This window comes from Ursus maritimus, unplaced genomic scaffold, assembly GCF_017311325.1.
Source record: "Ursus maritimus isolate PB19 unplaced genomic scaffold, ASM1731132v1 scaffold_19, whole genome shotgun sequence".
In the NCBI taxonomy this organism is placed as follows: domain Eukaryota; kingdom Metazoa; phylum Chordata; class Mammalia; order Carnivora; family Ursidae; genus Ursus; species Ursus maritimus.
Genome location: NW_024424341.1, coordinates 769,372 through 785,264, shown reverse-complemented (window position 1 = coordinate 785,264; position 15,893 = coordinate 769,372). Strand labels below are relative to the sequence as shown.

General features: G+C 60.6%; 1 protein-coding gene across 3 annotated transcripts in view; it reads left to right on the top strand.

Annotated features, from left to right (window-relative positions):
• Nucleotides 1–5,342: 5,342 nt before the first annotated feature.
• ACSF3 (acyl-CoA synthetase family member 3) overlaps nucleotides 5,343–15,893 on the top strand; it is a 53,525-nt gene continuing 42,974 nt past the window's right edge. For 2 of the 3 annotated variants that reach the window (XM_040633162.1, XM_040633160.1), the window contains exons 1-4: nucleotides 5,369–5,420; nucleotides 9,593–10,016; nucleotides 11,710–12,402; nucleotides 13,280–13,435. In XM_040633162.1, coding sequence (XP_040489096.1) covers nucleotides 11,737–12,402; nucleotides 13,280–13,435 — 822 coding nt within the window. In that variant the 5' untranslated portion in view covers nucleotides 5,369–5,420; nucleotides 9,593–10,016; nucleotides 11,710–11,736. Of the gene's footprint in view, nucleotides 5,421–9,592; nucleotides 10,017–11,709; nucleotides 12,403–13,279; nucleotides 13,436–15,893 lie in introns of all 3 variants that reach the window. The other variant, XM_040633161.1, reaches the window with a different exon arrangement.

Sequence of the window (15,893 nt, the reverse complement as noted above, 5' to 3'; positions counted from 1 at the left end):
GCTGTGAGTAGCAGGCCCCAGTGCCTCTCACACGGGCCTGCCCACAGGGCTGCTGAGCGTCCTGCAACGTGGCGGCCAGGGGCTGACAGCGAGCAGGGCAGAATCTTAACGCCTCATGTGCCCTGGCCCAGAAGCTACACACAGCCATTCTTCCAAACCTAGTACTGGCACGGGCCAGCCCTATCACTTGGGATGGGACACACGTGGGCACAGTACCAGGAGGCTGGTGGCTGTGGGCAGGATCCCAACAGGCCCCCCAGCCACTGCTGACTAGCCCGTCCCTGTACATGCATCCAGGGCCACCGAGCCCCTGCTCGGCCGACACCGGCTCCCTGTTCAGCCGTGTGAGAGCCGACAGCAGGAAGGGAATGTGTTCCCTTTCCGTGGAAACAGCTGCCTACCCAATTTGTGTTTTGCTCTAATCAAGTGAAAAGGTGTGACCCAAGCGCCCCCAGGAGTTTGGGCTCATTAAGCTGGGGTTGTGAATACAATCAAGGGGAAGGTGGGCGTGATTCCTACCCTGCCTCTCCTCCCATTCCCAGGTACTCTGGCTGGAACTGGAACGGTTTCCTCTGGGAAGGGCTGGGGGTTGGGAGTGGACAGGGGCCTCAGGGTGAGGCTGGGCTGCACCTGATTCTGCCCACAGTGTTGGGGTGCCACTCGCCCCACGCAGAGGCCACAACCACTCCAGTCTGCTTTCAGAGGAGCCACCCCGTTAACTCCAAGATCCCCCTCCAGAGCACCCGCTCTGGGGCGTCCATGGAGGGGCTGCTGACAGGACGCGAATGACCAGCGACAGCGGTCAGTGTTTAGGAGCAGCTGTGAGTGCCCTGGCCCCGAGGTCCTCCTGGCAGGAGTCCACCGGGAACGGAGGTGGGCCGCCCTTACTGTTCTGAAGACAAGAGGCTCCAGACACCCACAGCACCCCCTTATGTTCATGGGGGCTCCCTGTCAGACGCAGGAACAGCCTGGGCAGGCCAGCGCCACACAGCCCCGTGGAGGCCTGCCCACCCGAGAACTCCCTCCCGAGGGCACCCCTCCTCCCAGGATCAGATCAGGTATGGAATGGGTGGGACCCCCATCTGGGGGGCTCCAGGAGAGGTGAGGGGCTCTCCTCCCCCAGGCTGACATGAGTCTGCCAGCTGTAGGACTCAGCACCTGTTCAAAGGTGCGGGGAGCCTGTGTGGGCTCACTGGGTGGTGTGGGGGGGCCCTGCAGGAGCTCACCCCTTCAGAAGACGGCTGCTGCCATTTCTCACGCTGTCCTGTATGCTCCGTCCACACACACGGTGGGAATTCCGACCACACGTGCAATTTTGTGTTCTACTTTTTAAATGGTAGGATTTAAGAAAGTACTTTTTTATTTTTTAAAAGATTTTATTTATTTGAGAGAGAGAGAAAGAGAGAGAGAGAAGGAGCAGGAGGAGGGGCAGAGAGAGAGAGAGAATGTCAAGCAGACTCTGCACTGAGCACGGAGCCTAACGTGGGTCTCGATCTCACGACCCTGAGATCGCGACCTGAGCCAAAATCAAGAGTTGGATGCCCAACTGAGTGAGCCACCCAGGTGCCCCAGAAAGTACTTAAAAAAAAAAAAAGATTTTATTTATTTATATGACAGAGAGAGAGCACAAGCAGGGGGAGCAGCAGAAGGAGAGGGAGAAGCAGGCTCTGCTGAGCAGGGAGCCCGATGTGGGGCTCGACCCCAGGACCCTGACATCATGACCTGAGCCGAAGGCAGATGCTTCACCGACTGAGCCCCCCAGGTGCCCTGAAAAAGTACTTTCACGCTATTTTTATTGAACCGTAGATTATTGGAAGCAATTCTAGGATTCTGTATGGCTTCCCTCTTACCCTTTTCGGGACGACACAGTGTCTCGTGACTCCGCTCCCCTAATTCGCCAGGCCTGCGCGGGACATCGAGATGTTTCCCGGTCTGTGGCAGTCGGCAGGAGAGGGCCGTGAGCGTCTCCGAGGACACGGCTGCCGGAGAGGACTCGTTCTTTGTGGAGGTTGTTGGTCCGCCTCACAGCCACGACAGGGTGGGAGGCACGCAGCAGGCGGGCCGGACGCGGGTCCTGGGTTCAAAATCCCAGCTCCACCACATGGTAGGAGCGAGCGCGGACAGGTGCCGTGACTTCCCTGAGCCTGCCTCCTCGTCGGCGAGGCAGGTTCGGCGCAGCCCTTTGCCGGACGGTCCTACAGCCCCCTGCCTCGCCGCCCACGGACCCCTGCCTGGAAGCACCCCCTCAGGGCGGCCCGGGGCCTCCGTGTCTGAAAGCCTCCGCGGTCGCCTTGCCAGGCCTGATTCTGCTTCAGAGCGCTGACCGTCGGCCTCAGCCAGCGGGGGCGGCGCGAACAAAATGCCACCGAATGGGGGGCCTGATACGCAACCACTGGCTCTCGCAGTCCCGCAGGACCCAAGTCCAACAGCAGGGCACCAGCAGGCCCGGCGTCTGCTGAGGGCCGGTGTCCCGGCCACAGAGGGCAGAGGAGGCAAGCTCTCCCAGGACTCACCAGGGGTCTGCCTCGCGCCCTCATCTATCCTGACTCCTTGGGAAGACCCCACTTCTTAACGTAAGGGGCACAGTTTCAGCCTATGAGCTCTGGGGGGACACGCTCAGTCCATCTCCTCACACGGCATATGCCTTGTTCATGTGTCCGTGTGCCCCCCACTCACTCCCCCCACTGCACCCGCCCCAGGGCCGAGCTCGAGCCGGTGAGCTGCAGGGGGGCGGGGCTCTGAGTCTCTGTGTCTGGAATACGCCTGGGGTCAGGCAGGCATCGGCAGACACCCACCCAGCCGTCTGGCGAACTGCCACGAGGCCGAGGGGAGGCCGTGGAAGCACTGAGGGCCTGGTGGAAACCCGCGCTGGGGGTCCTCTTGGTGTGTTTGGGGGCCAGGGCAAGAACACAGGCACCACGGCAGTGCTGGGCAGGGGCTCCCAGGGGCTCGGAGGAGTCGTGAAGTTTACGGGAGGTGCTTCCTAATCCCCTCCCCCTTCGAAAATCCTATAGTCTGTTTATCACGGTTACACACAGTTTGCCGGACACCCTCCCCTTTCTGCTCAGAAAGGCGACGTTGCTTCCCTCCTCGTGCCTGCACAGCCTCCATGGGCGTCCCTGCCACGTGGTCTACTCCTGCGGTGGACACTCTGCGCTCAGTCTCTCCCTGCACACCCGGCCCTCCCGCCACGCCTTCCTGCACCCCCTCCCTCCCGCGGAGACTGGGCCATAGACTTGGTTAGGTCAACACCAACGTTTGCAGGGAGCGTGTACCTTGTAAATGTTTCCGCGAGCACATAAGTGCTGTGGGGAGCGGCCTTCTAGAATGTGATCTCTCTGCCTTGGGGGCGCATCTTCCCGTTCTCCGTGTGAATCGTGTGAATCGTCACCCTTTCTCCTGATCCCATTTCTATGCGATTGTCCCTCTTCTACCCCCAAGCTCTCCCTCAGTTGTTCGGATCTCCTCTCAAAGGAGCACACGCACCACATCATCTGCTGGTTCCATCTTCCTGGGAATGGCCGCTCCCACCTGTCAGGTGGGGGTCCCCAGGAGGAGTGGGAGCAGGTCAGCGGGGAAGCCGGGATCGGACTGGGGCTTCCACTGGGCCTCTGGGCTGCTGCGCAGGAAACAGGCAGCCGCAGCACGGGGGGCGGGGGCTATCTCAGTCATTTGGAGTGAAGTAAGGGTTCCCGGGCCCCCCCCGAGGGGGGGTGGCTGGCTCCTGAGGGATTTTGAAGGAGAACGGAGCAGGACTGGATGTGAGCTGGGAAGGAAGAATGAAGTCTGTACGACTGAACCCGCAGTCCGCTGGAGGATGGAAGCTGGAGACCAAGGCGCCAGCCGACTCCATGTCTGGTGAGGACCCGTTTCCTGGTTCATGGTCTGGCTGTGTCCTTGCGCAGCCAGAGGGCGGGGGAGCTCCCTGGGGCCTCTGTTGGTCCCTCAAGGTCTAAGCACCTACCAAAGGTCCAGCTGCTGATAGCATCACATGGGGGTTAGGTCCCAGCCTAACAATTCTAGGGGACACACACATTCAGCACATAACAGGGGAGACCCAGGTCAGGCGTGGCCGCGTCAGGTGTCTGACTCTCTCCAACACTCAAGTGAGCTGCCCGGCCTGTAGTTCGGGTCTGGCTTGAGCAGGCCCCCAGTTTACCCCCTGCTGCACTGCCCACCCTGCAGCCCACTGAGCTGCTGCGGGCCAGGCACCTTCCCCGGGTCAGGAGCCCTCCCCGAACTAGGAGCCCTCCCCCCTGGGTCAGGTGCCCTCCCCGAACCAGGCGCCCTCCCCGGGGTCAGGGTGATGAGGACACGGAATACACGTGAGGTTCAGTGGGGTGGAGTCCGGAGCCGATGACCAAGAAAGACTGCTTGAGGCGTCTTTGGTGCAAAATTGGTGGTTTATTAAAGCACGGGGACAGGACCCCATGAGCAGAAAGAGCTGCTGCACCGGGGTTGAGAGGGAAGCCTGATTATACACCATGGGCTTGGGGGAGGTCAGGAAAAAGGGAGGTTGAGGAAATACTTTCATATGTTAAAGAAGACTCACAAGATACGGAGGCCTTGCCATTGTCAGGTTAAGGTGGTTTTGTCCTCTAGCAAGGCATGAAAGTGAAGATAGTTGGGAACTTCCCGGAGGCTGCAGATCATAAGGACACTTAATTGTATCTACATTCCCTTCCGGAAGCTAGGTTATTGGTAGAAATGCTTCGTTCTTGTAAACTGCTACTACATTTGTAAACCGAGGGAGACTTAAGTCTTGCAGGATTGTGGTGTCTGTAGGTTAACTATTTCTTTGTCCTTTAGGGCAGCCAGGAGTGCCTGAGGAATGTCACGTATGTCCAATGGGTAGGGGGGGTGCGGGGTGTCAGTTTCTGCTTTGTCCTCAGCTTGCCTCCTGTTCCCTCATCAGGGTGCCCTCCCCGGGTCTGGAGCCCGGCCCTCTGCGGCCCTCCGTCCAGAAGCCAGCCGCAGCCCTGCTGGTTCCCCTCGGTCTCTTATTTCCTCTCTCCCTCCCCGAAGCCGCGCTCATTTGTGAACACGACCTCCTGTTTGGGCCCATCTCCCTGTCCTTCCTCTGCCCTTTCCATCCCTCGGACTTTCTGTCCCCCGTCCTCCCGGGAGGCCCGCCCGCACCGCGGCCGGAGCGGACTGTGGCCTCCGGCTGGAAACCGCCTCGGTGCGGACGCGGCGCGGCCCCACGCGGGACGGGCGGGCCAGGCAGCCAGGCCCAAGCCGACACCCGGCTCCTCCGCGCCCGGAACCCGCCGCCCCCGAGCCGCACGCGCCGGGGGACGCGCTCTGGCGCCGGACGGGGGTGCGCGCGCAGCCGCGGTTCCGGTTCCGGACCGGCCGGTCGAGCCGCGGGAGGAGGAGCGCGCGCGGGAGGAGGAGGAGCGAGCGCCCCGCCAGCCGAGGTAGAGCCCGCCGCCCCCCTGCGCCCCGCAGGTGTCCCCGCGCAGGGCTCCGCGTCCCGGCCCGCCCCGGTGGCCGCAGGTGGCCTGTGTCACGTGCCGTGTCACGTGCCGGACCCCCGACGCGGCGCCGGGGGAGGCTGTGCGGACGCGGGCGGGGGTCGGGCAGTCGGTCGCCCTCAGTCCCCGGGGCGCTTCACGTGCCGTGTCTGCAATAAAGTCATTTCTGTTCTGCTCGGGCCGCATCCCCGCCCGCTGTGCGCCCGAGTGGGGGGTGACCCTGCGCACGTGGGGGGCCCGGCCCCTTCCTGCGGCCCGCAGGGCTGGGGACGGGGGACAACAAAGGCACAGGTGCTTGGAAAGCCTTGTGAGCAGCCACCTTCTGGAGGGCAGGGGGGACCGTGAGCCGGGTGTGGAGGGTGCTGAAGACTGCCGGAAAGGGAAGGGGTGAGAAGTCAGAGCCGTCCTGTAGGGAGCTGTGGAAGCACAGCCCCCAGAGGGGAGATATTTGGGGGGGGGGGGCGCAGGAGCAGCAGTGCTACCAGCCGGCATGGGGGGGGCTCTGGGAGGTGACCTGGGTGGAGAGGGCCCATGCCCCAGCGCCCTCTTCAAGGCTGACTCCGTCAGTGGAGTGAACTCTGGACCTGGGTAGCAAGCTTCATCCCTCCAGATGGCCCATTTGAGACGGTGTTTTACTTCCTAATGGGTTTCAGCACGTGTCTGTCCCCTTTGGCGTTGAGATTTGAATGTAGCGTTCATAAATGCAATGTGAATGTCTGTCACTTAAAAATATAACCTTGAAAACAGCCCCGAAACCGCAGGCGTGGTGTTGAAATGAGTGCCTTCCAGTACGAGGAGCACAAGGTCCCCTTGCACCGGTCCACGGAGGCAGCAGACCACAGGAAGTGCTGGGCTCATCTTTATAGTCGGGTTGTGGGGGAGGGGGAGTCCAGCTGCTGTCGCCCATCAGGTGCCATTTTATTCATTTTGAAACCAGCCACCTTCGTTTGAATGCAAGTATCATTCTTAGGAAGTGATCTGTGTTGCTGGGCTCCCCGGCAAGCCCTGTGCTAGGGATGGCGCAGCCATCGGCCCCCCTTCTGTGCATGCAGGGCCGTCCCTGCGCTGGCATGTGGCAGTCTTGTTATTACAGTCGGCGACGGAAAGGCTTATGCACATGAAGAAACTGGGAAGAGAGGAGCAGACGTCCAGGTGTGTGTTGAGTCTGAGACCACAGGTGCCCACCCTCCGTGTTGGGCAAGGCTTCCGAGAGACCCACGTGCTCTGGTGGGTCTGCCTGAGAGTCTGGATGGTCACGATACCCAGTGGTCTCTGGCCGGGCTCCTGTGGAATCTTGAGAGCAGCGTGTCCCCCCCTGGGAGAAGGAGGGCTGGCCCAGTCCCCAGAGGCAGGTTTCTGTGGTTTGGGGCTGACGCGCTCTGTCACAGCACCGCACGGTGACGCTGCTTATCCCCGGCCGGCTGGTGTGTTGAGAGCAGTTTTGTGAAGTTGGATAGCTGAGACAGGGAAAACCCGTGGCCTAATTGCATGTACTTGGTGGCCATGTTCCTCCAGGCTGTGCTGCTGGGGGCGAGGGGAACCCCACGACCAAAGGAGGCCCTGTGGTCGGAAGGTGGGGCCCTCTTCCTGAGGGGTCTGTGGGTCTTTCTGGACCTAGAGGTGTTCAGGAGGGAGACACAGTGATCTGCCCACCGATAGATGGATGTTTGCTTGTTCAAGGCAGGGCCCTGATCCCCTGACCTGGAAGATTTTAGCTCTGTTCTGCTTAGGAGAGAATGGTTTCAGGGTCACATACCTGAGTGGCATAAAGCTGTTTTGAAGGGATGGCCCCAGGCTCCCACGTGTTTGGTAGAAGAATAAATTAGTACGGCCTCTCTGGAGGGGACTCTGGCCGTATTTATGCAAACTGAAAGTTATTTTTGTTGTGAGGCCCCCGGTGGGCAGTGGGAGGGCCTCTTCTGGGCATCTGCTTCTAGACCTACCCACTGTGAGCCCAGGTGCACGTGCCCCGCGTCTCCTTCCTTCCCCAGCATTGGCTCAGCGGCTCCTCTCAGACAGCGGCAGCCCCGCTGCGCCTCCCAAGGAGGCGTGCCTGCAGCCTCCAGCGCCCCGCCTGACCCTCGGGCTGGTGGCCCCAAACGCGCTGCCGCTGCGTGTGCGTGCTGTCCGTGCAGCGGGAGTGACGATGTCACCGTCCGCGCGAACTGTCTCTGAACAGGCGTTCTAACCCAGAGAAGAATGCTCTTCCCTCCTTGCTGTTTGCTTCTATCATTGGACGAATCGGAGGGCTACACAGTTACAAACACCTGTAGCTCCACCGTCCAGAACACAATTTTTTTATGCTTTCGTCTTTTTTGTGTAGAAGAAAATACTAATACTGAAGTTCAAGCATCTCCAGTTAAAAAAAAAATGATATTTATTAGGCTTTTTAAAAGTCTGATTATAGAAGTTATACACGCTCATTTCAGAAAAATTGGAGAAAATTGGGGCGCCTGGGTGGCACAACGGTTAAGTGTCTGCCTTCGGCTCAGGGCGTGATCCCGGCATTGTGGGATCAAGCCCCACATCAGGCTCCTCTGATATGAGCCTGCTTCTTCCTCTCCCACTCCCCCTGCATGTGTTCCCTCTCTTGCTGGCTGTTTCTATCTCTGTCGAATAAATAAATTTAAAAAATCTTAAAAAAAAATTGGAGAAAATTGGGAAGTGCTAAGAAGACAGGAATCGCCTGCATCCCTGTACCCTCAGCAGCGCCTGGGTGTTTACCTTCACGTGCTTCCTTGGTGGTCTTGTAGGATGCCACGTGCCCTCCCCGGCTGGGCATCCCAGCATACCCTGACCTCCTCGGACCCCTTCTGGACCCTTTGGGTTAGACCTAGTTTTCAGTATCATAAATAACGCTGCTGTGAACAACCCTTCTGAGCATCTCTGATTGTTTTCTGAGGATACTTTTTTTTTTTTAAGATTATTTATTTATTTATTTCACAGAGACAGACAGCCAGCAAGAGAGGGAACACAACCAGGGGGAGTGGGAGAGGAAGAAGCAGGCTCCCAGCGGAGGAGCCCGATGTGGGACTCGATCCCGGAATGCCGGGATCACGCCCTGAGCCGAAGGCAGACGCCTAACGACTGCGCTACCCAGGCGCCCCTCTGAGGATACGTTTTAAAGAGAAAATCATGGGAACAAAGGGCTTGTATTTTCTGGGGGTTTTTTGTCTCATCTTGTAAGTGACAGTGAATTATCCTTTTGGAGGGCTGAGTTGATGCCCCGGGGCCCGCCTAGCCAGAGGGGCTACCCCCAGGTCCTGGGGGCAGCCTGGGTTGTGGCTGCCAAGGCTTGTTGAGTTGACTCAGATGTCAGCCTCTCCGGGCAGCTCCCCTTCGTTGACGCTCCTCACTGCTTGTCCTACGGCAGAATGGGGGTGGGGGGGGACCAGCCAGGCCTGGGCTTGGATCACTGCTTCTCCTGTTATTTTATGGTGTCGGGGAGGTGACGTCCCCTCTTGGGTTCCCTAGGGGTTGTTGCTATGACTGCCTCTCGCGGTGTCCACCCCCAGCCCTGCTTATGGACTCTGTCGAGGCCCGACAAGGGAGGAAGGTAGGGTCAGCCCAGGTTTCCAGTTTTGTGTGGCGAGTGCTCGGGCTCCAGCTTCCCACCGCCACTGTCTGGCACAGGGCAGTGCTGCTCCTGGGGCCCTGGGAGAAGCAGGCAGCACACTCCCCTCTCCCGGCGAGGGAGGCAGGAGAGGAGGCCCCTCGTAGGGTGGACGTGGACGTGGGCATGGATGAAAGGAGAGTGCCATCGATTTCTGCGGCTGCAGGCCTGGCACTGCCCCTCATGCCTCTCGGAAGCAGCAGCCGTGTCCGGGTACCCGGGTGCCCTGTTCCGTAGCACCCCAGAGAATGCTGTCCCCTCCAGCGAGCGCTCTCCCCAGCAAGAACCTGGCCAGAAATGCCCTGTAGCAGGTTTTCTGTTTGCCGGCTCTCTCTGTTTTGTTTTCCCCGCTGCCTGTAGAGCAAACAGAAGGGTCTTCGAGAAGTGAGGACAGGAAAGGTGTCACGGCTGCGCTGGTTTGCCCTTCAGAACTCACATTCTTTCTGAAACTGGCATGTCTGGCTGTGCTTATCCCATTTACTGTTTCCTTGCCATGTGTCAGGTTTCTTTATGGTAACTGAAGTCCAGAGGTGTGGAACCAGCCCGAATCCACCTCTGAACCCTGTGGAGAGGTCAGGACAAGGACACAGAGAAGTTGTAGGACATCGCGGCTCTTGGTGACTGCCTCTTTCATCTGGAAATACCGTGGGTCTAGTGCCTGTGAGACCCGACTGTTCGCTGGAGGCGGTGGAGCATTGAGGAATATTCGCACAGGACCTCAGAGCAAGCAGCTGCAGCTGAGAGCGTCCTGGGAGGCCTGCGGGTCTGCACCCGTGTGGCCGGCGCCGGAGCCTGACCCCCGCTGGCCTGCAGGGAGGCCGTGCCGAGCCCCGGCTGCCCCGGAACCAGCGCGCTAAGGCGTCGCGTTCAAGGCGGAGCCCGTCCCGGCGTCTTCCCGCTGCCGTGCAGCTTGTTTGTTTTGCTAGGTAATTACGAAGTGTTGTGTGTAATCTGTTCTTGAATTAAGAACGGAGAACAAAACTGTTCAGTGCGTATCACAAACAACACATTAGCTTCCCCTGTAGCAAGTTACTGAGAGGAAAGTGTGGATCTGTCGGGAGAGCGTGCGGAGCAGGGGGAGGGCGCGGGAGACCGAGCAGGAGGGAGGCAGCAGGGGTTCCTGGCCCCCGCCCCCCTGCCCGGGTCCTTCCTGAGCGTCTCTGTTCTGCTGGGCCTGGCAGAAAGGGGACAAGACTTAGAGCTTCTGTTTTGCCGTGTTGTTGGCTGGCAGGCGTCCCATCAGCCGCTGGCATTCAGAGGTGCCCTGGGGGGTCCCCGTGCCTGGCACCTGTGGGAACGGCGGGCATGCAGTCATGAGGTGGCGTGGCTGCGGTCGCTGATGTGCTTGGCTGGGGGAGGGAAGGCCCAGGCTGGGCTCTGTCTGTGACTTGGGGCTGAGCACCTTTGAGTTTTCTTTTGTGTGAGGTGGGGTCAAAGGTGGTTTCCTTGTTTACTGAGCTGGTGGTTGAAGGTGCGGTTGGGAGGTACAAGCTGCGTTGTCACCGTCGGTCGTCGGTGTTAGACACCCCCGAGGAGCAAGTGAGTCCACCCGTCAGCTCCTAGTCACGGAGCCCAGCAAGGGGCGGAGGCCAGGGGCTGCGCCCAGGGAGGGAGGCACAGGGACCCCTGAGCGCTGGAGGCGACGGTGGGGAAGCGGGACCCCTGAAGGAGCTGTGAATCCAGGGCTTTGAAACTAGAGCGAATGGTTGCTACCGACCTTACGGGCCGCCCTGGCTGCGGGAAGGAGCCTTCGGGCTCCTGACCTCTGGAATTGAGCGGTCCCTGCAGAAGCAGTCTTGGGAGTGTGCACCCATTCTTGCTGAGTGCCGACGCCCACGGCTGTCCCCTTGAGGTGCTGTCCTGGAGCAGGACGTGGGCACAGAGCCGGACCGGCCCTCCAAGGCCCGAGCCTCGGCCCCACCGCGGGAGGCTGCCTGGCCCTGCCTGGCTCTCCCTTCGCTCGGCGCTCAGGAGATTGCAGTCGGGCGCCGGCTGGCCACAGCCCCTCCCGCAGGCTCTCCCTTCTTGCTGGCCACCTGGGGCCATATTTCAGTAGTTATAGTAGCAGGGGGAGGGGGAGGAGTCACGTTTCAGCCGAATGCCAGACTGACACTCCGGGCACCCGTACACGCACTTTGTTTGAGACTCCGCATGCACCCCATTCCCGAACGCCCTCCCTGTGGGAAGTGTGTGGAGCAGAAGCGGCCCGAGTGTCTGGGCTGCGCATGCCGGAGCGTCCAGGCTTTGTCTGAGGGTGGACACAATGGGTGCTCAGCGGCCCCGGGGCTTTCCCCTCTTAGCCAGCGATTTTCCAGCTCAGATTTTTAAAAACCATTATTCAGAATTTAAGGGCACTGAATTTGCTTTTCCTTGGTTTTACCAAGTCTGTTGTTTTAGAATCTTGTATGTTTTTGAAATCCTTTCCGGAGAGTAAATAAAAGCTGGAATGTTGGACGGCGACTCTGGAAGCGGTCGTACTGTGTGTAGTTACCTGGAGAGGTTACCGTGTGAACGAAGTCGGGCAGACCCCATCTGGCTGGTGTTGTCATGCTGCTGCAGGTGTGAGGGACGACCGGCGGCAGTAACTGTGGTGCTCCCCTCTCTTCCGCCCCGCCCCAGGTACGTCGAGCTGGATGAGCGTCCGGGATGCTGCCCCAGCCGGTGATGTCCTTCCGGCGCCTGCTCTGTGCTGTGGCCTCCCACCGGCCGGCTCCCCTGAGATGCGGAGGAAGCAGCCCCCTGCACACCGCCCCAGCCGCCTGTTCTGACAGGAGCGCCCCTGTGTTCACCCGCGCCCTGGCCTTTGGGGACAGGATTGCTCTTGTTGACCAGCATGGCCGCCACACGTACAAGGACCTGTACTACCACAGCCTCCGCCTGTCCCGGGAGGTGTGCCGGCTCCTCGAGCGTGCTGGCGGGGACCTGCAGGAGGAGAGGGTCTCCTTCCTGTGCTCCAACGACGTCTCCTACGTGGTCGCGCAGTGGGCCTCTTGGATGAGTGGAGGCATTGCTGTCCCCCTTTACAGGAAGCACCCCCAGGCCGAGCTGGAGTATTTCATCCAGGACTCCCGGAGCTCTGTGGTCCTCGCCGGCCAGGAGTACGTGGAGCTCCTGCGTCCGGTGGTCAGGAAGCTGGGGGTCCCACTGCTGCCTCTCCCGCCCACGGTCTATGGTACGGCGGCCGAGGAGCCTGGGGAGTGCGGGGTGTGGGAGCGGAACTGGAGAGACCGAGGCGCCATGATCGTCTACACCAGTGGGACCACGGGGAGGCCCAAGGGCGTCCTGAGCACGCACCACAGCATCAGGGCCATGGTGAGTGCTCGCGTGCCGCCGTGCCGGGGCTTCTGGGGTGGTCTGTGTTGCCCTTCCCAGGCGACCGCCCACACAGCTGCGTTATTTACTGTCGTTTATACCGTTCCGGCTTCTGAGGTCGTGTGTGTATGTGATCCAGACTCTCGTACGCCGGGAGCAGTAAAATAAGATGAGCTGGGAGGTCAGTGCCGTTGAGTCTCAGCCTCATTCGGTCCCTACGGCGGGGTAAACTGAGTCCAGGCTGACTGCAGGCACGGCACCATTGATAGGTTCTCTGTCTCCTGCAAGACGTACTCTTTGTGTGGAGGGACCGTGTGTTGACTGGTACCTGTAAGGGGCGAGTATGTCGCTTGTTTGCCCGTAGCGGCCACGGAGGCGTGTGGGTGGCGTCTTCACTAGTGATCTTCAGAAGATCCCACCGGGCATGTTGCACGGTGCTTCACGCGCAAGGCTCAGGGTGCGGCAGAAGCCCAGCTCCGGGTCTGTGACCTGTCAGCTGGGGTGGGGGAGGTGGCAGAGTCAGGCGGCCAGAGCAGGGTGGGCGATCAGACTCCAGCCTGCAGTCTTCAGGGGCCCCAAATCCCAGGGCCCATGGAGTCGAAATCATGCCTCTGCCTGCCCCGGGGGAGAGCTACCGAGAGCACATGCGGAGGACCTGGGACGCTCGCATCACAGCCTTCACCATGTCCTGCTCTGCTCTTGGACGTGGCGGCCTGCAAGTGAGCCGACAGACCCAGGCACGTGGCCACCGTCCCCTTCAGATGCTGTGAAGGGCTGGGCGCCTGTGTGTGAGCCTCCCGCCCCGCTTCCCAGCTGGGGAGGCCCTCGCGGGCCTGGGGGCTTCCCTCCCGTCTGAGGCTGTGCTGTCTTCCCACAGGTGACGGGGCTGGTCCACAAGTGGGCGTGGAGTAAAGACGACGTGATCCTCCACGTCCTCCCGCTGCACCACGTGCACGGTGTGGTCAACAAGCTGCTCTGTCCCCTCTGGGTGGGGGCCACCTGCGTGATGCTCCCCGAGTTCAGCGCGCAGCTGGTAAGTTGGGGCCCGGCTCTCGGTGTGGCTGGACCGGGTGCCTTCCTCTGCGGTGCAGACTTAGCCAGCTGTGCGAGTTCTCTGTCGCTGTAACAAGCCATCCCGAAGTGGAGGAGCTTAAAACAGCACACGCCGACTCTCTGACAGTCGTGAAGTCAGAAGTCCGTCTCGCGGGTGACAGTTGGGGTGTGGGTGCGGCTGCTTGCGTCTCAGGAGCCTGCTGCTTCCTTCTTCTGGCGTCTGGCGGCACGGCGCCCTTGCCTTGTGGCCGCCTCACCCCAGGTTCTACCTGCCTCCTGTGGACCCTGTGTTCACATCGGGTCCACCTGCGTGTCCGGGGTACCCTCCTTTATCAAAAGTGTGAACCCCATCTGCAAAGTCCCTTTTGCCACACGAGGTGATGTATCCATGTGGGTTAGAACAGGAGGTTCTGGGTCCGTTGCTCAGCCAGCACACCGGCTGTCCTTTGTTCTAAAGCGGGAGGTCCAGCGGGGGCCCTTTGTTGGTCCCCACTGTGCGATGTGTGCATCTTTGCAGCCTGTTCCTTCCCCGCCCAGTCAGGCCAACAGGGCAGGGCCCCCCCACTGCTGAGCAGACCGCAGCTTTGCAGGGAGGACAGACCTGGTCAGATGCCGACCTGCCGCTGGACGCTCTGTGAGCCTCAGTTTCCCGTCTGTCACGGTCAAGGCCAGGCTCCACACAGACCGCCCTTGGTGAGGGCTGCCAGGCATGTGTCCTGGGAGGCGCCGCCCTGCACGGCTGGCTGACCGCATTCGCTCCATGGGGAACTGTCTTTGAAAGAGACCCGAGATTTTTGCTGATTTTCACTATAACTTATGTGGTGAATAGAGCTTTTATTCATAGGGAAAAGGGGTTGGAAAGAAAATGTTTAGGTCACATCATACTAGTTCTCAAAATGCCAGATGGCCAGATGGACCGTCCCCCGCCGGAGGAGACCGAGCTCACGTTCCGGCAGGCGCTCACCTAGCAGTCCGGCTGCCCCTCCGCATCGGAGGGTTGGGAAGAGCGCCCAGGTTCCCTGCCCAGCAACTCAGAGCTTTGCATTTTAGCCACATGTACCTTTCCTCACGAAGGGGCCCCGAAAGCCAGGCTCCCTGATCTCCAGTGTTCAGCAGTGTCCACCTTCCCGTCTCCCAGAACGAGGGTGGGATCGAGGGCCTTAGGCCTCGTCCTCCCCTTGCAGCCCAGAGCCTTAACCCCCACGTGGTGTCGGGAATGGGAAGAGAAGGCTCTGGGGGCAGGCTGGCCTCATCCCAGCTCAGCTGTTCAGAGCAGCACAGCCCAGACAACCTTCCACCTCTCTGACCCTCAGTCTTGCGTTCTGGGAAAGAAGAGCAGTGCGAGCCCTGCCCTGGGGACGTGTGGGAGTGCCCAGCATACGGCGGGGCGTCGCAGCCAACATGGACGCTTCTCCCAGAAAGACAGAGGGTGAAAAAGGGGACCCTTTCTTCTCTTGCTCCTGCTAGAGTTTAAGTCCAGAAGGAGCTCGCTGTGTAGAAAAGCTGTGTGTGACCCCGTGAGCCTGTTTGCTGATAGCCGGTCGTAGGGGAGTTGAGAGGAGTAGCCATTGACAGCACAACAGAGGTGGAGGCCTTTGGGCCGAGGTGGTCGCTTCGGACCTGCCCCAAGAGCCCAGGGCGCAGCTCCGGGCAGGCTCTGGGCCTTCTGTCCGTTCCTTCAGCCGCCACACCTGCGCCTTCCTCTGTGTTCTTTCTGAGCCGCAGGGTCCCCAGTGGTTTCAGGTGAGCAGAGGATCTGCACCTTGAAGGTGCCTTTCAGGGCAGCAGGCTGGGTCACTGACCATGTCCTAGACCTAAAGGCCTCCTGGCAGGCCCGGTGCATGCACACGCCCCTTCCTGGCCAGTCTCTGACCCAGAACCCTGCTCTCCCCAGCCCTGCCCAGGTGGCTGCCCTGACGTAGATGAATGGGCTGGGGGAGAGGGGGCACCTGAGGCTGTGGGCTTCTCCGCAGGGAGCATCTTGGCAGGGGCTGCAGCACAGGGGTCCCTGAAGAATGCAAACTGCCCCCTCCCCGAATCCTCCGTCCACTCGGAGGGCCTCCCAGGACCGAGGGTGCTCGGTGCAACAAAGCCGGTGCCCTGCTCTCGGCTCACCCAGCACAGCCCTTCTGGCTCCGGCCAGGCTTTCTTCAGGCTTTCTCAGGAGCCACAGCCGTGCTGCCCGGGGTCCCCCAGTCCTTGGCTTGGTTGCAGAGGCAGGAAGGGGCAGGGGCAGGGACAGAGCCAGAGCTCTGGAGACCAAAGCTTCCAGGTTCCCTTTAAAGAGAGGGAGAGGCCAACCCCACCCTGACGTGGAGCCCAGGGGCTGACGGCTGACGTGGTGGACATTGCGAAAGTCCCCCTGTGCCAGCTCCTGGTTTGAGAGTGACGTGAGTGCCCCTGGTGGGTGTGGCAGGGATGCCTTCGGGGCAGCAGTA